Here is a 24,545-nt window from a genome sequence, read left to right on the forward strand (position 1 = left end):
AATAGATGAAAAATTTATATAGATTTTAAAAAAATAATTAAAGTAAACATTATAATAAAGAAATATTCCAAATCTATAAAAACTTTCACCTCCAATGATTCATTTCTTTTGAATCGAAACCGGATATCGAACAGGCGTTCCTTAAAAGATAGTGACAGGAGGACGGTAGGGGCGTCTCAGGTTGTCAACATCTGCTTCCGCACTCTTGCCTAACTATCCATGACAGTAGCCTTGTATGTATGTATAAGGTAATATTCCGTCATGTTACGCACAATATTTTAACTTTACGTATCTACGCGATTTTTTTATAAGTTTTTAAAAAATATTAATTGTTTCATTTGTTTTTTTTTTAGTTTTTAATAGGTAGAGGGAACTTTGTGTTCAGACACTATATTCCCTACTTTCTGCCGAATTTTCATTGTACATTGAGTGGCAGAACTCAACGCCACGCTTATGCCTCATGGCAATCATAGCATCATTACCAGAATGAATAAATGAAGCTATTAATAAATAATAATTCTTTCTCCCTACTGAGAATCGAACACTCTACCTTCGCGTTACATCTTATTCTTTTTAAATTCATTCTAAATGTATTTACATAATTATACTATGTATTTTTTTTATCTTATAATTTTTGTCATCAAACTAACTGATTTATTCACGTAATGTTAATTATGTTAATTTAACTTCACAAATTCTTTGTAAACACTTTTTAGGAGTCATAATAAAAACAAATAGTTATTTCGGTCTCAATCCATCCAGTACGGGATAATATGTTACTTTATTTCTATTTTCTGTATTCACTCAAGGTTTATGTATCTCGAATAGTCACGTCTCGTCCCGCGAAGGGTAAAGCATACAAATAAGTGAAAGTCCGAAACCAACCAAACAGCCCGCGCCATGTTCTTTATCTGAGGATCTCTTAAAAGAATTTGATCGCATATGAGAGAATATTACAACCAACATCTGTGACAAGGGACGAATAAACTTAAATAAGTATTTGGTTTATTTTGAAAATAATGATTTACAAACTTTAAAATAAAATAGCGAAGGCATTATTACTTTGTAACGTAACAATACAATATTCAAAGGTGAATCATTCTAAATTATTCTAAAATATTAAGAAATAGATTTAAAGAAATTAAGTGTTTTTTTTTTATAAAATGTATGAAAATCTTGAAGATAGTTTTTGACATTTAAGACGCAAAGGAGTACACATAGGTACATTCCTACACAAATGAGATGATGCAAATGCTACATACAATACACTTTATATGAGTGTGGTAACATGCATTTGGATTTCTCCCATCGTCGTTTTACTAAACGAAAACTGGAATGGAGTGTGTTGAGTAATAAAATCCGTGATCCTAATTGATTAGGTACGTATGTCCATGTATGGAGATTTTCGGATCTACAGCCAAAATAAAAATAAAATTGGTTAAAGTAATGAATTCTAGTCTATCTTTTAGACATTAGACTAATTTCTTTACGTTAAATTGATTATTATCATTGATTATTTTTAATGTATATTTTTAAGTCATGTTAAATTTTAAAAAACAATATCACATATCCGCTGGCTTTCACCGGTATGTGGTCTGCTAAGCATATGAAATTTGGGACCCGAAGCATATTTAAAGAGATCCATTATTTATCATCAGAATGTCATAGAAATTATAACGAGGTGGAGTGTCCACAATCAATTTAGCGGCTGGGAGGCTGTCAATTTGCGGGCGGTTTGTGCCGTACTCTCTTGATGACTTCCGAATGACCGCCTCTGATTTGCATAAGGGTCCAGCTTTAATATGAGATTATGTACGTGTTAGTGCTCTGACGTTTTAAATTCGTAACTTATTAGCTTATAAATAAATATAGAAACATTTTTTTCTCTAAGTGAAACTGGTTAAAGTTAATTAAACAATATAATTAACCCTCTCTAAATTTATATATGTTAATAATCTTGCATTGCAAGTAGAAAATAACTTAATATCACAATTATAATAATGATAGATACGTGCTCGACGTGAACAAGCAGTCGACTGAGTACTGTCTTGGCCTCAGTGACAAAGGGATTACCTCCCTTCGTGCCTGTCTGCGGTTTCTTAATTAACCCCTAAATACCCTTGCACGCCGCACCGCCATGCGGTGTGTAAGATTATTGCGAACGGTACTCTGGTTCATTTTAATATATGCTATTATTGAAACAAACAACTTCTTGTCTCACCGCCCTCATTAACTTAAAGTACGTTTACTTGGAAGTCATTGTTAGGAATATTTAAGAAGACAGTTTTACCTTTTATCTCTTGTATATAGAAAATGTAATGTAAACATTTATGTTTATTATTAATGAGCTGTTATTATATGATTATTTATGGGTTAATGGACATAGTATCATAATGCTAGATTTGCTATGCTAATTCCAGGTTCCCTCTGGCTGCTCTTCTATGTGCGGGAACAGTGTGAAGCTAAAAAAAAGGTTAATATTGTAGAAAGTTCCATTGGAACATGTTTTATGAACATGACATTTATATATTTTTTTATTTTTTATTATTTATTTAATCATACAAGAAAAATAATCAATTAAACATTCCAGTAAATAATGATATAAACAATTAATAAAGAAAATATTGATACAATTATGTCATAGAACACTCACATTGTTGCCTTTCACGATCGTCTTGCTACCCTCGTACTAAATCAATATAGCCATTCCTCGATGAAAGCATATATGCTTAATAGGGTGCGTTATGGTTGGAAATGCGCGATTTACATCAGTTGAGTGAAGGCAGCGGGGTAGAAAATGAAGCATCGTGCTTAGTTAATACGATCAGGCGAGCAAACATGCTTCAGCTTTCATCTTCAGTCAGGTATCTCTGTGCTACGCTTGCACTCAGATGATTCCTAATAATAAGGCTTAAGAATTTTCAGATCTTCCAACATTTCTACATTTCGAAATTTTTATCTAAAATGCTTATGTATGTGTATAAAATATTTAAAACGCGCGGAGCGCGTGCCAAGTTTCTGGGTTTCAGAACTGGCGAGCAGCACCGTGTGTTATTTTACACGAACCATTTGAAGCCACTTTTTACCTATTCGTAACTCAAAAACTATTCTACCTAAAGCTGTCATATTTGGCTCAAATATTTAGACCCCCTACCTGTATACGTGCATAAAATTTCATAAACACAGCTCAAACAGTTATTTAGATAATGACGTCCAAAAATCGTAAATTTTTAGGGGGGTGACTGACCTATAGACCTTAATGTTAACCAAGTTCCAGATGATCTAGAATGGTGAAATTTAGCATCCGGTTAAGTAATTGGGTGTATGTCAAGGGAAAAATCCGAAACTAGTATTTTTTTAAATATTTTCTTATAATTTTTCAATAAATAGATTCAATTAGGAACATTTACTTATAGCACCTGTAATGAAAGCATAGCAATCAAAGTTAATGATAACTGATTTTTAGGCATAGCGCCTGCCAACAAAATAAGAGCAATGCATTATTTATATATATTTGCTTTTATTTATGTCACACGTTAGTAAATATTTTATTTGTTTTGTAGACTAACTTCACTATTACTTACGTAAGCCATCTCAAACAACACGATGCTTTCAAGTATATTTTAAGATAAGATATGTCTCCATTTGTAGCTGAAAATGACTCTAATTTATGTCCTGAGAAAGCCTGTCATCATGTGGACTTCAAGGGCTTTACGTAAAAATATAAAAATATAATAAATGGATTAACATCCTTCATTATTATTTATTACTAGCGGACGCGCGCAGCTTCGCTTGCCTATTTAAGGGTGAATTCTAATAACCCATAAAACATGTGTTCAACGAAATATTTTTAAGTCTAAATTTCAAATTTTATAATAATCGGTGGCGTTTTAAAAATTTTTCTATATAAACTTTCAACCCCTTATTTGCACCCTTAGGGGGTGAATTCTAGAAAACCATACAACATATGTTTAATTATATACGTTTAAGAGTCTGAATTTCAAATTTTATGAATATTTATGAATATTTGCACCCCTAAAGGTTTTCTCTAGGGGGGAAATAATAAGAGGGGAGAATTCTAGAAAACGATGAAACACGTGTTCAATTAAATACCTTTAAAAATCTAAATTTCAAATTTTATAAAAATCGGTGCCGACTTAAATTTTTTTCCATAAAAACTTTGAACCGCTATTTCATCTCTTTAAGGTTAAAATTTTTCGAAATCCCTTCTTAGTGGATGTCCAGATTACGAAAGTAAACTTTTGTCCAAATTTAACGTTTCTACCATCAGCGGTTACGGCTGTGCGTGCGTCTTATCTCAGTCAGTGAGGACAAGTCCTTTTATATATATAGATAATTTAAACATTTTAGTACTTATTATACTAAGAGCATTTGCATAGTCGATTAACGTATTTGATATTAAATACCTGAAGAACTTTTATTAAATTAGTGAATCACTTTTACATTTTTAAATATAAATTATTATAAAAAAGATACATTTAAAAATATAAAAAAACCACTCTTCCGAGGGCGGGACAAGGGTCCAAGCCATCGGTGGCTAGGGCTCCAGAGAGAGGAACCTCCGCACAATACGTGCCGTCTCAAGTAATACTGCCTTCTGTATCCGGTTCTTGATCCAACAGCTAAGCGATAAGCGAAGGTGTTGGTCGAGGCTTTTCGCTATTAAACCGTTAACTGAAACCACTATCGGCACAATGATAACAAATAACAAATTATTATTACAATATTTAAGTACTAAGTCCTATAAGGGTTCTGTTTTATTGCTTTCGAGGTACAGAATCCTAAAACAGAAAAAAATACACTAAAAAATAAATACAAATAAAAGCTTTTAAAAAGTAATTATATTGATAGAAATATATATAAAATTTAATAATAATATACTATCTGTAAGGTCAGTCGTGGCACAGGGGCATAAAGTGTGACTGTAAAACCTGACTGGTTACTGGTTACTAGTTACTGAGTGTTTTAACACTAGGTTCTCTCTGTCTACTCTTCTGTGTGCGGGATACAGAGTGAAGCTGATTTGATTTTTATTTTGAAACATTGTCAGCCTACCAGCTATCTTAACAGAAGTAATTATAAAGTAATTATTAACAGTAAAAATTTAAGTAATTGTTAATAAAAAAATAAGAGAAAAAAAGAGAAAATTAAAAATTACTTAAACAAAATAATAAAAAAAAACAAAATGTGGTGTCGTGGGACACCAGTTAGGAACGAAGTTCGACGAACGACGAGTCCTTCGGCTAATGTAGAATCGACACAAATTGCAAAAAAAGTCGTGCTCAATTTTATGTAGGTTTTCTTGATTTTTCTCTTAAATTTTGCTGATTTGTTTTTATTTAAGTACAAAAAAGTATTTAGAAAATTCAGTATTTTAGGAAATAATAAATTACTTAAAATAAAAAAACATCGTAATTCAAATTATCAACTAAAAAAAGAAAGAGGGAGAAAGAGAAAGGTATTATACATTACTCGTCTGTGTATGCGACTGTCGCGCCTGCGCACGTCTCATTTAACGGTTTTATTCCACGCATTTTTCTTACGGTTTTACTATCACATTTTTTTCAGTTCGTTCACGCAGCGAAATCCCTATCCCTTCCAAGCCTGCCGTAAGGATTTTCGTTCCAATAAATAAATCCGCTTTACGGTGTATCCCACACATAGCGGGGTAGACAGAGGGAACCTAGTGTTAAGACACTCAGTTCCCCTCTTTCCATCGAACTCTGGAGGCATTGCGTGTTGAGTTATTCCAACAAAATAATAAAATTAGAAAAAAATAATAATAAATTTATCAGATTTCTAAACGCAGCATACATTAATTACTTTCTAATCTGACAACTGTCATTTAATCAACAAAATAAAAACTATAGTCGAGATTCATAGATAAATATAATCTAAATTCATATATAATTAAATATCATCTTAAGAGTAATAAAACATAATATTATTGACTATAATAAAAAAAGTAAATACCTAATTATATTAGATACATTTTATTGTACGAAGGCGCTCATATTTTAATGGTTTTTTTGGCCTGGGTTTCATGATTTTACTGGTTTTAGGAACACTTGTGAAAACGGCAGAGAACGAAGTTAACCTTGGGATCATATCAATTCAGATTGGTACCGTCAGCACTTAATAAACTTATTGTTTATATTTTTTCCAAGACATGTTGAACAATGAGTCGTTCAATAGAATTGCTTGTGGGTGAAACAAGAACCTTACACCTAATTGTTCCAATGCCTCCCGATGGGAGCTGTCTCTTCCATGCTTTTGCATATTCTTTGTTTGAGCGTATTGATATACAACAAACTAATAAATTGCGCGAGACTATAGTAGAGTACGTATGTCGTAACTGGAATGATTTAAGTATCTACACTAGCGCTCGAAACGGGAATCCTTACTCTTCTAAAGAAGACATGCTTTGCTTAACTACGTACGGAGCTACTTCCGAAATAAAGGCTGCAGTAGATTTGTACAATATTAAGATAGAAGTGTATTATCACAATGGTGTCCTACTTGGTTTATTCGGCGAAGAGAAATGTCCTATGAAGCGCTTACTCTAAACTATGTTTTAAAAAGAGCAACTCTTGAGTTTCTTGTTATAGTAGCTTCCTATAGGAAAAGTACTTGTAATGGCCAAATTGAATAAAGAATATTTTGATTTTGATAACATTATGAACCTTCCTACTTATAATTTCTGTACAAAAAGTAATGATATCCCATCAAAAACATAAATGTAAAAAGAAAGCCAAGTTCTGTAATAAAACGTATGCTTTCAGCGATAAAAGAAGTGAGATGTAAATGTATGCCAAGTTCAATGGTCAGTCCTGAAATTTATTTTTAACAATATAAAATATTTTATAACAACTGAAAATGCCCATTCTTCTTACAACTTGGAGACTTCATTTATGTGTAATATCTGACTTGGCTAGTTTTCAAATTAATTTACATCGATATTAATGAATGTATTCAAATTATATTCTATGCTATTCAGATTCTATTGTAAATTTATATGAAAACTAGCCAAGTCAGATATTACACATAAATAAAGTCTCCAAGTTGTAAGAAGAATGGGCATTTTCAGTTGTTATAAAATATTTTATATTGTTAAAAATAAATTTCAGGACTGACCATTGAACTTGGCATACATTTACATCTCACTTCTTTTATCGCTGAAAGCATACGTTTTATTACAGAACTTGGCTTTCTTTTTACATTTATGTTTTTGATGGGATTTATATTAATAATAGGAGGCGTAGCGCAGGAGCAAAAGGGGTGTGACTATAATGCGATGGTTGTGGGTCCGATTCCCACTCGGGGAAATTAATTATTATTTTTATTAATATTTTCATTTATTCACTCGGAGGTTAAGGCAAAACTCCGGCCTTGAGCCCCGCCACACGGAATGTCTCGAAAAATTCCACGGAAAGTGGGTAACGGAGTGTCTAACACTGGGCTAGGAGTATCGTAGAAGCTATCGATAAATGTTCAATAAATATTATTATTATTATTTATAGATATATTATGGTAAACTTTAGTGATGTATGAAGGTTTTATGTAGTGTTATATTACATGTATCAGAAAGGTAAGCCAATCTAATAAATAGAAGCTTTCTGCCGCAGCTCTGACGCCACGTCTGACGAAAAGTGAAAATGACGGGATCCTGTCTCGCGCACTACTCCTGTCGTGTTTAATAACGTTTCAACAAAATGATGCTGATTTTTCATTATAACTTTTCGAAACGACCGTAACTAGGATGCATGTATTATATCGAAGTTTTATTAAAAATTATATATAGGTAGGTACCTAATATATAATATATTCTATTATTTATTAGACATGAACGAAGCGATCGTATCCTATATAGTAGCGATCGCTCCCTTATTCCACTATGAAGTACTTTACGCCTAAAGAGAAAAAAAAAGTTTTATGATAAAAAATAATACATTAATTAATTAATTAATATATTAATACACATTTTTTACGGAATATCATCATAAGTATGTATAAAATATAAAAGTAAAAATTAACGCGATATAACTCACTTTCTGTACAAATATTGCGGTAAAATATTCGTGTGCGGACTTTATGCCAGACCAATTATACATCATCGAGTCGACGCGGCTCGTTCACGCGTCCGCTGTAAGATGACAAATATTTATCCAGTATACAATTGACTTCCGCTCTGTTTGTCCCCGTACATCGCATACAAAGGTTCTTAATTTTGACCGACCAACCATAAACTCATTACTGGGGACGTTAACGTGCGAATTTGCAAAAATAACAAAGAAAGCCAATTTGGCAAGTCGAAGACAAACGCGTTTAAAATGGGTAGAGTAGAACAGCAGCCATCTATCTCACAGCTTGATAAACGACGACATTATTCCTTATCGCCCACTCAATTTGTTTAAAAGCGTTTTGCTTTGATAATTTGAAAATTACAAATCGTATCTCCTGACACAAAAATGTCCCCATAACTGCCATGTCTTACCAGTTTGATAAGCCTTAGGGGACGACGAAAGGAATCATTTATCAAAATTTAATATTTTTGAGTGGATTCGTACTCCTCATATCGTAATATATTTTAAGCGTTGATTTTTATTTTGTTTCAGTTGTTGAAGAACCAGAATTTACGGATGTAATTCAGAATGTCACTGTGCCTGCCGGCCGCAGCGTACGTCTTGCTTGTTCTGTGAAGAATCTTGGATCATACAAGGTGAAGTATCACATTCGTCAAAGTATATTATTCGAATATTATATTAAAAATAAATCCATCCATCCATCCATCAGCCTTTCAACGTCCACTGCTGGACATAGGCCTCCCCTAATTCTCGCCACTCCGTCTGGTCCTGCGCCCTTTGAATCCAGCGGATATAAAAATAAATAAATCAATTAATTAAAAAATGAGAATTTGAAGATTATAATCTTATTTTACTTGCAAAATTAGAATATGCTAGTGATAGATGGTAGAATACAAAATGATAACAGACGAGCAAACCACTTAGGTTGTAGATGCCACCAGCAGTCGGCAAGGCGACAATACGCGTCGAGTAGCAAAAGGAAATATAAAATAAGAAGCATTTTATCATTTGATTTAGAACACCGCGCAGTAATAAAGTGTCCATATAAATGGAGGAAAATATGATTTACAACCGTATGCCGATTTTTTACCTTTCTCGCGAAATGTTTCCTGCTTGAAAATTACTTTTACTTATAATTGTTTACTTGAAATTTTACTTAAAATTTCTATTAATATAATTAGCATTTCTTGAAGTTTTCCTATTTTTATATACTCTATATTTATATACTTATTTTAGTCTATCGAAATTGTATTAAATCAGGTGGTAGGTAATTAACTTATTCTATTCTATTAACATTTTAATATTTACTTTATTATGAAATATTTAGTTAGAAATCAATTCAGATGCTAGATTATAATTTAATGATGTCTTGAATATAATAAATCTTTTATATCTAATATTAAACTGCATAAACTTTTATGTTCAGAAGACGCTTCCCGTACCTACCTAAGCAAAGAAACAAAAAAAAAGTAACATTTACACGGGTGAAAGCAGCCATTCAAACTTACATATGAAATGAAAAAGAGCAAAACAAGGATAATGAAAATGTACAAAACGACTGTACCTATTCCTAGTGTTCATAAAAATTACATTCTTAAATTCTTCATAATAATAATTAAATATTTGTACTGAGTAATAGTACACATTTAAATATACGATGCATCGTAGACACCAAATTCATATAATTAGAAAAGGTTTTTTATTTAACATTCCTTTTACAAAACACACAAAGTGAAATCATCAGTCACAGAACAAAAAATACAGTGGAGTGAAACTAGCAGCCTCTCATTGTAACTGTTAATAAAAAACAAAGGAACGTATTATGAGACATGTCTTTATAAATATATATATAGTAGCAGCCCTCCCGCGGCTTCGCCTGCGTGAACTACGTTATTATTAATTTCTGTCTCCATGACTACCTACGTCATATAAGTGACGTCCGTGCAAAATTTGAGACTCCTAGCATTTGTAGTAACGAAGTTTCATACAAACTTTCAACCTCAAAAAAACCCCTTAGAAGTCGAATATTGTAAATTCCTGTCTTAGCGAGCACCTACGTCCTATAAGTAACTCCTATGTAAAATTTGAGATTCCTAGCACTTGTAGTTTCTGAGATTTCGTGATGAGTGAGTGACCTTTCGATTTTATATATATAGATTTTTTATATTACACTAATGGTGCCCGCAACTTTGTTGACGACTTTAAGATGTAAAATCTCATTCTCTCCTGTTCTCATATGAATTTCGAGAAGTGCTCTTAGTGCTTCTTCTTTGCTACACTCCCTAATAAATTACCCTATATGCCAAATATCAACTTCAAAATTCAAAGTCTACTAATTTTTTCTGTCAGTCACTCAGTGATGGAAAACTTTTTTATATGTAGATTATATACTCTTTGTTTTGGACTCGATATATATACATATCTATGTAAATCTACAAATCTATATCTATAAATATCAGCTTACTTATATTGCTTCTAGGTTAATTACCTTGGGCTAACGGAAATACATGTCTTAACTTATATGTAGAACGTTTCATATAATATTTGACTTGAACTTCGTACGCGAATATATGAGTTCCATTTTTATACGCATAATACCTAATTTCGATTAAATTCATTAATTTATTACAGGTCTAGTAGACAAAATTCGGTACCACAATATGCAATTTCTTCAAACCAGCCGTTTTTATTATAATTATTTTTTTAAATAATAAAAAAACCCTCTGAAATATAATGTAAAAGTAAAATTGGTTAAAAAGTTGATAAATTTTAACAGTTTACATTTATTTCAAAATTACCACTTATTAAGAGACGTTCAGTATGTATGTCCTATATTTGTTTAGTCTGTACCTAAAGCCATCTTCAAAGCGGGTGTTTTAACGTCAAGATAGTGTGCTCTTACTTTTGAAATAAAGGCTTAACGGAGGGAGCCATCACAGTTGCCCTGTATTGACAACAAGAAGCGGATTTTCCCGAAAGCCTCGCCTGGGCCATTAGTTTTCCGCATCGGTTAAAAAGATTTGCCTCTCCGTCCGTCTTTTCAGAATTATTGAGTCACGCGAAATATTGCGATGAAACGACAAAATGCTCTATTCCTGTTTTCGTTTTTTTTTTTACAAATAAAATAAAAGCGTAGAGTAGTCTGGATGCTGCGTCAAATTTTTTTAAAAAATATATAGCATTTGAAATGTGCTCGGTCGTGATATTTTTGTGATAGAAAATCAAAATCGTAAGTTGATATTGCTTTTAATATAACACAGTATTCATAGGAAAATAACAAGCTGCATATCCCATTTTAAGAGAATGCTAGGAAGTATGCGCACGTACCCTGTTCATCGGCATGAAATGTCAGATAGTCGGCGCTGCACGTATGTGGGTTTGCAATAACATGCCGCAGCGAGTCGTAGCTATGTTACACTCGTGCCACATACGAGCACCGCCTGTTCAAATTCTGACATATTTCTCTTACTCTAATATCCGTATCTAGCTAACTGTACCGAAAACGCTATATTATAGTTAATTTTACAACTAAATAAGTGTATACTGCTTTATGGCTATTTTATTTAATTTTCAAAAATAAAATTAATTCAATAAAATGAAGCATAATGTAGATACATTAACAAACACAAACGTCAATAAAGAACCTATTACGTAATTTGTGTTTTATTATGAAATCTCGAGTATCAGGTAAATATTTTATCAAAACTTGCATTACTACTTACATCAATTCCAAAAATAGCTTATTGGCTGAAGATTGGCGCAAAGTTAGAGGACCCTCGACACAAATCCGTAGCCGAAGAGATCTCTAAGTGGGCTTTTAGTAGAAGTAAGCTAAGCCGTCTCGCGCAAGATGTTCACTTATTTCTATGTGCGCGATTGCATTACTTAGTGGCCCATCGGTTTGCCACACTGCCTTTCTGCGACTACACATGTCTCTTTTAATAACTTGTGCTTTGAATTACGGTATTGGAAACATTTTTGTTTTTACTTTAGTTCTATATTGAAAAGACGCCAGACTTTATATTTTAGTTTTGTTGCATTTTTTGAATATGTTTGTTAATCAATTAAGGGTTTTTAAAACTTTGTGTAAGTTATAACTGCATAGGTAATTTAATAAGTTTTAAAGAACGCTCAAAACTAAGTAAATCAATTATTCTCCACGGATTTTTGAAACATAAAATTAAATCATACACGGAGAAATATTATTTCTATAAGTTATTAATACGAGACATTTTAGAATATATAATAACTTTAATAGAAGCATAGCTGACTTAGCTCCGAGAGCGTCAATTGCCGCAAAATTTATGAAACATTCGGAAAACACCTTGAACTAAAGAACAAAAGATAATAGCGTAAGATGAAACTCCTTAAACGTTTCATAATTAAATCTGTCGTAATATTATTAAACACGTCTACGAATCATCTCCTCCGGCGATGGGGTCCGTCGTTAAGGAGGTTCGCTGCGGCGCGGCAGAATGGCTAAAGTTTGCAACGAGTCCATTATAAATCAAACGACGCCTCCCAGGCATGTCTTGAGGGACGCGTCGCTCTACCAGGTCTCGCAACTTCAACTTTGCCTCTTTAATGCCTCAACAATTAAGATAAAAAGAAAGAAGGGTCTGAATTCAAGGTGGTTAAGAGATAACGAATTAATAGGCCTCCCTAACACTAAAACTTTGAAACAGGTGATCCCTGGCAAATGAGAATATTTAACAAAAACGCTTACTAGAAAACCTAATGATAAGGTAACATACAAGTATAAAAAAAAATTTCTTTCACTAAAATATTTATAAGTATTTTTAATTAAAAAGTACAAGAATTCAATTTAAAGAGCATATTAAAATTTCAAAGCAATTATGGGTACCAGATTTTGTAAAGGATTTTGAAAAAGAATTTCAATTTGAACATTACTAACTGCGTTTTGTATAACCGACAAGCATCCTTTAGATAAGTGTCTCCGAGCTTGTCCCTAACTCGTTTAGGATCCGCAGGCAAATGAAATTAGTTAGCCGCTGCCGTCATTTCAAATATCATATTTGCAGCTGCCAGCTTTATTACATATTTTGTCTGTTTAGAGCAGTATTGGAATTAATTTTCTACCAACATTTCTTCCTTATATATTTATTGATTTTAGTTGATTTTTTTAAGTAAAAATAAGTTTATATATTTTTTTTCATAAAAAATCTACGTTAAAAAGAACCTACATCAAGAACTACAAAGCATAAAATAATTCAATAAAGATTTTATTTAGAATACTTCTTATGCAAATCGAACTATGTTTAATATTAATACAATACTTCTATTAGTGTACTACCTATCAAGATGTCTGAAGTCGGTGCCAACAATATAAAATTTAATATTGTAAACAGCTTAAATTATCTTTTTATCTGTACTTTTAATCTCCATCTGAAGTCAAAGACTAGTTAGTGCACCTGAAACTGCTTACTCCTAGTAAATGGAAAAGAAGACATACATTTTGTTTATATTTTTGTTTTGTTTATTTTTGTCCTTTATAAAGCCGGTTAAAGAAAAGGAAATATATTTAATTCATTATTTATGTATACCTATTACAAATTAATAGGGAGTAAATAAAAAACATTCAGACAGAAATTTGACAGCCACATAGTATCCTTCTATTTCATTAAGACAATACACATACTATATTCATAATCGGACAAGGCTCTTGCATATTACGATTTGTTAATTAAATTATTCCTGGATATTTCCACCTCTAATATGCTAGATTACTAGCTAAAATAATATACATATAATTACCGCCAATTATATTAATAATAATATTAATTACGCAGTCTTGCCAATTAATGTAAACAAAATATTGATGTAGCGATAAGACTTGCATTTATGGCGTAGCGGCGTGGCTCTCCTAATTCAATGAGCGCTGCAGACAGACACACCGACGTGATTAGATTAGACGTCGGCCACAATTACGCAGATCAGATTTACATCCGTCGCCGCCGCCGCTCTCGCAACCGCCGCTCTCGTAAATTGGAACTGACCTTAATAAACACTAACAGTTTATTAGCTCTGACCACCCGACTTTTAAACTTGTTTCACGAATATTTAACAATATTAAGTTTTTAATAACTAGGAAGCTTCAGGTTACGGAACGGAGTCAGGCCGCCATCATTAGAGGGGTTACCGTCCCATTGCATAATAAAATGGGCAAACTTTCCTCAAGTCCAATATAAATTAGACAGCGGCTGAGAGCCGTAGCACTTAAGATAGGTAAGATATGACCCGGCACGAATTTGAGCTAACAAACTTCCCCTTATATTGCCCCCGCAATCTTGATAAAAAGAACTATCCATGATTCAAACTTAAAGCTGGATTAAAAGATGAACGAGTCTGTGAGCAAGTTTTAAAACTCCAAGTTCGCTACTGTGTATACCAGATATAATTTAATTTTACTAATGGGTTAAAAGTTACATGTAGCTATATTCACAATGACGTTCATATATTGGTACCCTTATATCAAACAGCAAGGACGATGACCTTTTTTAGTCTTAAATAAAAATCATAATATAATTTGATTGTACCTATATCAATAAATAATTTTGTGAGAGAATCCTCATAAAAGTTATTTAATTTCAATCTATTTCAAAAGGTAATCTAATTTATATCTATAATAATTTTAATTTTATAAGGTCTTTATAAATTTAGCACAAATAAATATTATATAAAGCAAGTTTTTTTTAATTATACCTACTTATACATTAATTATTTAAAATATGACATTGTTATATTTTAATATATTTTGTGTATGATTTGTAGACATCTATCGTACATCGGTACTATGTAAAATATTTTGGAGATAGATCATATATAAAATTTTAATGCTATTAATATCATCGTCACTTCAAATATGTTGTTGATATCTCGTAGAATATTAGAACGTGTACAATAAGAACACGTCTGCATACATTTATTTCATTTTGTAAGCAACTTTTTTGCAAAACCTACTAGGTACTGTTCATTTCAAAAATGGCCACTGGCTGAAAATTAAAAGTGGTTGGATTGTTTCCAGTATAACAATCTCAGTGAAATGCATTTCAAGCGGTTAATGCCGTGGAAATTGGTGTGAAGCGGGGACGGGATGGCAGCTCCCTGCAATTACACAGATGTCGCGAGGAGCGCCAACACCGCGTCTAATAGCGAGCCGTAAACGTTCAATTTTGCCTGCTATTAATGTTGTTTCATTTGTTCCTCTAAGCCACTGCGCCTATCATTTCGGCGCCCCTTGCTTATAAGCCCGCATTTACATTTCTGCTACTCACTTGTTGAAATTAGCAAAACTAGAACCTAACTTTTTTTTTACTTATTTTTTTTTATTCGTAAGTTTTTAAAAACCTATTACCATATTGTATAAAGAATTTATTTATCCCTACACATATAATTTTAATTTGTATTCGCTCGTTTGAACTGTACGACTATTTATTTAATACACTGATTTACTTTCAAACAAGCTTTGGAAAGCTCAGTCAGAAGTCCACAGAACCATAGAAAACTTTTATTTTTTTAACTGAAACTTTAACTTTTACATTTTTTTCCGCTAACATGCAGAGGAAAATATGGGATCCATATACTCTTTTCCTAGTCTAAAGTCTTCTTGGGCATCCCACAACAGCCTTTCGAAGTTTTTTTTTTATTTTTATTTTGAGATGAGATTGTTTTATATGTCTAAGAATATTATATAAATATAGTTTTTAGGGGTCCCATACTCCAAAAGAAAAAACGAAACCCTTATATGATCACTTTGTTGACCGTCTGGGACTATTTATCTCAAGATCGCTAGGAGTATCAATCTGAAATTAATATCTTATATTCAAATGGCTTCAGCCCTTGGATTACAAAAAAATGAAGGTTTTAGGTACTACTTAGGTAAACCCAATCAAAACATACGAGAAATTATGCGTATCTGCGTAAATATTTAATTTTTCATACGAAAACTACATGAAACACCAGGATGAAACTTTAATAATAGTTACTTTAGTCTTTAAGCTGTTTTCATTCAATTCATTCATTTCCATAAGTATCAGTATTTCAAGTTATTGGACTTTATCATTTTTTATATTTTTTGGGAAGCTAGATTATAAAGCAGGACAACACCTAAGAAAAATATAAAAGTAAACTCCAGAATCCTAGCTATTCCCAGTCCAGTAGTAGGTATTTGCATAATTTGCGAACAAATAGGCGGACAGACAAACAGACAAATAGTCAAAAATTCTGGTGAGTGCATTTATAACCGACCCAATGTTTTTTTTATCTTGCATGTTCAGAATTGGCTTTTCTCTCTTTTTATTACCTAAACATATAGATATAGATTAAAATTAAAAAACTCGACGGTCCCATGTTGTCAGAATATGCCACACAAGTATAGTTGTTGGTTCTCATCCTTCAAGTTCCTGTTCCGTGTTGTTCTACTGTTTAACTTTACTAAGACTAACTATAATTCATCTTTCATCCGTTTGTAAAATTTACTAATCACTCTAATATAAAAATTGTAATCCAAATGAAATAAGACAAATATTATGTTAATATTCTTAAAAAATCATCCGATTCTTTTTCCATAAATACCGTTTCATGTTGAAAGTTAAATGACAAATCTCATTGGCGCGATCATGTTTTTTTATAAATTACTTTTCTTGTCGAAAATAAAATCGTATAAAAAGAAACGTTTCTTTAATTTCCGTTATGTCACTCATCTAATTTAGTATTGATTGGATATCACCCCAGAAACGATCTGATTTACACCCCACAAATGGATATTTGATATTTTTGGTATAATAAATACTTATAAAATCGATATTGATTTTATGAAATCCTTAAATAAAATGAAAATAAATAAAGGTAATAAAAAAACAGTCAGTTGCAAATATTAGAATATATTTTTTTAAAATAAAATTTCCTTTTTAAATAATTTTCTCTAATCAATTATTTAGCTTTACATAGAGAGAACAGTTTACGCACAAAATATAGGGAATATTAGAGCATTTAAAGAAATCAATAAAGTGTAACTAACATACGACTATTACAAATAAATTTAAAGAATTTTAAAGTAATAATTTAATACTTTGGTAAAATTATACTAATAAAGTTTAAATAATAATTCCTCAATAAAGCCCTCTAAATAACTAAGCCATTGTTATATGTAAACGTCATAAAAACAATGTAGTTTTGGCAAGGGCTTACGTATTCGGCGGACCTATTTACACTTTATTTATAGACAAAACTAGTGTTGGGTTGAGATAATATCATTTGAGCTCCTTCAAACACCTAAGAGCCGCCAAAAGATATTCATACAAATTCTGGGAAAGTCACAAGAATAAATATATACTTTACTTCAGTAAATGATTTCGAATTTGGTTAGATAATAGGAAGAGCTTGAAGAGTGGAGATAAGCGTTAATGTACAGTCAAAAGTGCCTCTTAAATCTGAAGTCCCAAGTCCCGGGCACTGCTCCGACGATGCGTCCAAACTCATATTGGAATCCTTAGAAATTAAGAATTTCCTGTTCCCTCATTAATTGAATAAGGTTATATACATATAGAAAATAAAAAAAAATATCAAAATCGGTTCACCCAGTCAAAAGTTATGAGGTAACAAATATAAAAAAAATACAGTCGAATTGATAACCTCCTTTTCTTACAGAAGTCGGTAAAAAAAAACTATTAATATCTTTTTTGAACATTTAGGTAGCATGGATGCACTTTGAACAGTCTGCTATTCTGACTGTCCACAACCACGTGATCACTCGCAATCCGCGAGTCAGTGTTACCCACGATAAGCATCGCACCTGGTTCCTGCATATATCTGACGTTCGGGAGGAAGACAGAGGCCGCTATATGTGCCAGATTAACACAGTCACTGCCAAAACGCAATTTGGATATTTACACGTTGTAGGTATGTCAGAAATTGAGTAAAATTCCTTATTTTTTTTTATTTTACTATATTTATCAGTAGCGAAACTCAACGCCCCCCTTTGCCTCTACACCAACAAAACCTCTACAGAGCGAACAAATGAAAATATAAATTTTAGTAAATATTAGTAGCATTTACAGTCACCTACGTCACGACTGACCTCAATTCTAATTTATTTCCATTATTTTAATTAAATTATTAAAATAATTAAAACAAATTATAAAAAAATATAATTATGCCTCAATGATTGCAGTGCCTCCGTCGATTGACGACTCATTGAGTTCCAGCGACGTCATCGTTCGAGAGGGCGCCAATGTCACTCTGACGTGCCGTGCTAATGGCTCTCCTAAGCCAACTATCAAGTGGAAACGGGACGACAATTCGAAAATTTCGATCAGTAAAGGACATTCAGGTATTTTTCAAGTTTTGAAATAATATTTTTTATTAACATTGTATAGGATATATTATATTATACGTTTTTATTGTTTTTAGTATCTGAATGGGAAGGAGAAGTATTAGAAATGGCACGGATCTCACGTTTAGATATGGGCGCATATTTATGTATTGCCAGTAATGGAGTGCCGCCGACAGTTTCAAAAAGGGTCAAAGTTAGCGTTGATTGTAAGCATATCATTTGTAAAGTCATTAATTCATTATTATGGATAATAACTTTTAATATAACTATACGGATAATTTACATCAACAGTTCCCCCCATGCTGTGGATACCACATCAACTGGTTGGTGCACCTCTGTATTATAACGTAACATTAGAATGTTTTACTGAGGCTCATCCTACATCTCTCAACTATTGGACCCGCGATGACGGTCACATGATACACGAGAGCCCTAAATATCACATGGAAAATACCGTGGGAGCTCCGGCTTATAAGACTCATATGAAATTACTTATTAGACATATTGTGACCGAAGACTACGGGACTTATAAATGTGTGGCAAAAAATCCAAGAGGGGAGTCCGATGGAACTATAAGATTGTACAGTAAGTATTCTTAGATGGGTTTAATTATAAGACCGGTGAATATTTTATTAACTTTATTTTTATCTTCAGCCTCGTCTCCTCCAACTACAACTCCAGATCCAAAAGCGGTGACACTTCCACCTCCGTCACGACCTCCGCGACGTGATACGCCACTTATAGATAAAGGTATAATATTATTTAGAATATTTTTTTATTATGAAGTTTTTGTTACTTGGATTTTTTTGTGTAATTTTTGTGCCCTTGTCATATTGCTCCCATTTCACTGCCTTCATCATTGGGAAAAGGGAGAATAGTTTCACTGCAATTGTCAACTTTAGATCTATATTATTAAAAACGTCAATAAAAAGATTTTTTTAGGTAAAGTAAGATGAAAAGAAAATAATTATTCGATTATTACACGGGTAGTTCATTATTTGCCATGTGTAATATCTACATAAATCTACTTAATTTGTTATCCATGTCAATATTATAGGCAAACCGGCGTCGTAAACAAATATGTATAAATTTCAGAGTATCAATAAAATTGGTGGTAAAATGAGTTCATTTATATCTGATATCGTTGCCAATAAAATGCATCCAAACAAGATTTTTATGCCAGTGATTTCGTTTATTAAGAGATAATAATACCTTTACGAGTTGTATCCCCAGAGATCGTTCAGTTTATTTTCATTGTTTGCTGCTGTTTCAGTTATTATTAGTGGTCGTTATATACGTTTATAGCTCGTAAGCTATAACGACGCCTTGCTTGTTGTGAAGCTGTTAACTGGTTTTGAAAGTTATAGTATTCTATTGCACGTACAAATCGTCTGTGGACAAAGTATTTATTTAAAATATTAACCCGGTCAAAACAGTCGTGCGAGCTTGTAATAATTCGTTATTAGCTTTATGCCGTATGCGAATTAATTTAAAATGTCACTGTAAATGTCAAAGTAATCTAGTCTAGAGCAACGAGACATTGGCGAAGTGATATGTGCTCAACTGGCACGCTCGGAACGCCATAATCAGAGAACCATACCATACCAAAAAATAAAAAAAATAGTTTTTGTTTTACAATTGTTATCGTTAGTCTTCACAAAATATTTCTAAATGCTCCAAACATTAATTCTGTCACTATGAAAATGATTGTTACCTAGTTTTTGTGCTAACTGGACCTGGACCGGTTATTTACATATTCATATTAACGATAAGCCCGGTCTATATGTATTCAATTACATAAAATATAATGTCATGTATTAACTTACACTAGATTTCTTCTGCCTACTCTTCTGTGTCGGGATACAGCGTAAAGATATTAAAAAATAATGTCATATAAAAGCAACTCACTTGCCTCTTATAAATTTCACAATTACTATTATTTTTTTATGTTCACTATATCCTGCACATAGCAGGGTATGCATAGGGAACCTGGAAACCACTTCGATCGCCCCTTCCGCCAAATTCTGGAGGCATTGCGTGTGGTCGAGCGGAACTCAACACCGCAATCACTCTAATATCACTTACAAACACGTAATTATTTTATATTTAATAAAAACACAAAAGTGTAAAGCTTATTAAGAGCAAGCGCAGTTTCGACTTTATTATGTTACGTTCTATATTAGTATAATCGTATTACGGTCTCGTAATACCGGGGCTCATAAGTTGTTCGGTGCGCGTCATTACTCCGCCGTTATTGGGAAGTTCGGCATTTCCCCGGACATGTTGCCGCTGCCGGGTCGCCGGACTACGACATCTTGCGCGACAACACATTATTATAGACGAGTGTCAACTTGTGTCTTCCGTTACGGGGGTTTTATTCTGTTTTAGTTTTTGTTTCTATAATATATATTTTTTCACATTTTTTTCATTAATTTTGTGGTCCTTTAAAGTAATTATGTAAATGAATTTGTAGGAAAATTAAGCATTTGATGAATGTTCAATTTTAGTTTTATTGTAAAAGAATTGTTTACCTAATTGTGTTGTTAGATAGGGATCATTACATATTATGACAAATTATAAAGACGAGATAACAATTTAAATTAAAAACAATTCACTGAACGTGAACTTGAAAATACATTTAGACACGACCATTGTAAGTTGAGGGGAGTTGTTTTTGCACGGCGGCGAGTGGCGACGGAGAGCGGTTAGGACATCGACCGCTGTTCTGTTTTATTTTTTGCTTTCATTACGAATTTACGGGTAGGCCAGCCACTCGACGGTATTGCGCAAGTTTTCAATATCTGGTGGCGAGCTGGCGACCGGCCGGCCCGTTGCCTCTCCATATTGAAGCTTTCCCTTTGCCTAATGACTGTTACTTGCGGTCGTGTCTTTTATGTGACATTTACATGAGACTATTATTTTATAATAATCTTCAGATTATTATTTTTATTTATAATATCTCTCGACATTTTGTATTCATTTAAGCTACAATTAAGTAAAAACATATGGAAACGAAATTTAAATAATATAAACAAATAAAAAGTCGTTTATGAAACAAAGACAGCAAAACTTTCAATTAAATTAAGTTATTTTCAATCATGTGTCTCCTCAGGAACGAAGTATCAATCGAACTTGAACGAGATCGATAAGGGGAAGCAAAAGTCTGACGAGGGTGGTGGGAAGACACATCTCAACTGGGTGGGTGGTGCATCGCAGGTCACAGGTAAATACCTTCATTAAGTTCTGGCTGCCCAACGAAAATGGTAATGTAATCGCAAGAATTTACAAGTTTGCTTAAATTTAGAGAATTTAGTCTGATGAACTCATTTGATTTTGAACTAATTATTTGTCTAATTAGGATTATTATTTTTTTTTAATATTATTAGAACGCTTTATGTTTATTTTTTTTAGTACTGAACGTAAGCGAAATCATATACAACTTTAAATACGCTTGTATGTTAATTGTATGCAAAGTTATTTTATATATCCTTTGAGAAAGCTTTTAGTGCCACTTTAAATATCGAGAAATTTTAAAAAGAGTTTTGCATTTCCTTGTTAGTTTCCTCAGTTGCTCGAAAAAGCTTCAATCGTAGTTTTCGATGGCCGAACCTATAAATATAAATGAGCACCGAAGCGATTACAACTTATTAACCATTCCAAATATGTTTATAATAAAAATATTATGTTTTTCACAGATGGAGCCAACTGGAGAAGATGCCATCCATGGATTTTATTTTCAATGTATATACCAATATATTTTTTACAACTGTTTTAAATGCACCTTAATATAATAAAACGCAAATACGAACACTGTCCACTATATATTGTATATTATGTATTTATATCAACTAGCTTGAACACATTTAAATCTTATATAAGATACAATTATAAAGGTGTAAATGATTTTTGAAAGCAACACTTTTACAAATATACATTTGTACGCACTTATAAATAGAATTAAATGTTACTACTTACGAGTATATCATTTAGATCGATTTTAATTTTGCACAATATCTGCTTAGCTATACTATATCACCAGGAAAATAATTAGTATATTTTAGAAATATATGGCTTAGAATATTTGCTCTATGAAGGGAGCCTCAATCAGGAGATTAAATGAAGTTGCCAGATATAAGTAGCATTATCGTAATAATAGTATGTTAATTTAAAACTTTTCTCGAAAACAGGTAACGTAGTTTTAATAATCGAATAGAATCATGTTTAATCGCATAGATGAAACTTGTGTTTTAAACATACTGAGCGATATTTGTATATGTATATTGTGTATAAATGTTGTTATTTAATTAATAATAAATTCATTAGTATTTATATAAAGTTCCTTAATAGAAAACTCACGAATTAAGAACGTTGTAAAAACTTTTATTTTTTTACGCTCACATCTTGACAGAGTAGTTCTGTGAAAAGTAAATACTAAATTAATTATTTCATATAAAAATAACTACAGGTCTGATAGCAAGACTTTAAGAATTCAAGAATTTCCACTATCTGATTTAGTTAAACAGATATCGAAAATTAAGAGAAAATAATCTCCAGTGAACAGTTTTCTTGTTTATACTTGGTATTAAAATGATAATATTTTTTATTTAAAGAAAAAGTAAGTAATAGCTCTGCCTTGCTGATATGCATGTCAGAAAATAAAAAGATTTTTTATAACACATCACAAAACTTAATATAAAAGACCCTGATTTATTAATTATTTATTTATTGATATCACAAATTTGTTTTAATAAAATTTATATTTCATATATATTTTGAGACTGATAATCTAAACATTTATTTAAAATTGAAGCCATTTAATTTATTGCCATATCTATATGTTTTAAATGAGCCTCATATTTGCTGTGATAATATAATTTATTATGGCATCTCAAAATTGTTAACTATAAAAATAAAACTAATATGCTTCTCTATGTCTAGGGTCAAGATAGACGTGCAATTTTTATATTTTTTTCCAAAATTATAATACCGATCAGCACATTTAGTCAAGATTTTGAGATGTTATTAGACTATACTAATTATTATTTTTTTTAACATTCTTTTTTAGTTTCATTACGTTTTTAATACATGGGAATCCACCTACGTAGTCTGCCCCCTAGGCAGAGGGAACCTAGACATCTAGTATTCTTGAGGCATTGCGTATTTAATGGCAGAACTCAACGCCGCGCTTTGCTGCAATACTAGAGTGAGGAAATGCAAATTTTAAATACATCATTCCTTCGACTGGGAATCGAACCCTCAACCGTCGCGTTTACGTGGCCCCTGTGCCATGATAGTCTGACGGATGATTTTACTTAATTAGGTAATTTATAATTTAAATATATACTAAAATTATATATTAAATAATATATCAGATGTTTGCCAAAAAATGCCAAAATGTCGTTAGTTGAGACCATTTGTTTACCACTGAAATTTTATGTTAATAATAAAATAAGTACTTAAATGCTGTTTTTAACTTAAGAAAATATTAATTTCACTTACCCTCATTACTAAAAATCATTCTTCTGTCAATTAATATATGTAATATACATAAGATACGTTTAATATGTGAAAGTTAAAGTTAACATGTTGCCAAATTGTTAATTTATAACAAAACAGTGCATAGATCATATTATTGTAAATATAATTAAGCTAAAGCAAAGAAATGTGTTTTAAAAGACAAAATGTATCTATTAAATTGTTCACAATGTGCATTTTACGATATGAATGTAATAAAGACTTGCGTGTCTACACGTAACTATACTAATCTTGAGTAGAAAATAAATAATAAAGCTTGTTTTATATGAGTCTTTTAATGTGAAATTCCTAAACAAAAACCAATATAGCAGATTATTTAAATCGCTTCCAGATATAATATCTGAATAATCTTGTTATTTTAATACAGACTTGTTTTGGCTGTAATCAAAATTTAAGTAGAGAAAGTTTACATCCATCTCACTTTGATGGACCGAAATGCTTACAAACAATCTGTGGCGGATCTTCAAAGATTAGGGCCGGCTTTAGGTCGCCGACATGACTCCCGTCTACGTAGTACGTATGGCCACCCGCCAACTCGCAGTAGCCAATCT

General features: G+C 32.1%; 1 protein-coding gene across 1 annotated transcript in view; it reads left to right on the forward strand.

Annotated features, from left to right (window-relative positions):
* The window catches only part of LOC146535715 (lachesin-like), a 66,331-nt gene extending 42,073 nt beyond the window's left edge, over nucleotides 1-24,258 (forward strand). The window contains exons 2-9 of the mRNA XM_085191214.1: nucleotides 8,637-8,740; nucleotides 17,819-18,026; nucleotides 18,298-18,456; nucleotides 18,537-18,665; nucleotides 18,751-19,044; nucleotides 19,114-19,209; nucleotides 21,572-21,682; nucleotides 22,155-24,258. Of these exons, the coding sequence (XP_085047340.1) occupies nucleotides 8,637-8,740; nucleotides 17,819-18,026; nucleotides 18,298-18,456; nucleotides 18,537-18,665; nucleotides 18,751-19,044; nucleotides 19,114-19,209; nucleotides 21,572-21,682; nucleotides 22,155-22,234 (1,181 nt within the window). The 3' untranslated portion in view covers nucleotides 22,235-24,258. The remainder of the gene's footprint in view (nucleotides 1-8,636; nucleotides 8,741-17,818; nucleotides 18,027-18,297; nucleotides 18,457-18,536; nucleotides 18,666-18,750; nucleotides 19,045-19,113; nucleotides 19,210-21,571; nucleotides 21,683-22,154) is intronic.
* The last annotated feature ends 287 nt before the right edge of the window (nucleotides 24,259-24,545 follow it).

The sequence above is a fragment of the Heliconius melpomene genome, chromosome 10, assembly GCF_056956725.1.
Source record: "Heliconius melpomene rosina isolate 202511_hmr_F chromosome 10, ASM5695672v1, whole genome shotgun sequence".
Classification (NCBI taxonomy): Eukaryota; Metazoa; Arthropoda; class Insecta; order Lepidoptera; family Nymphalidae; genus Heliconius; species Heliconius melpomene.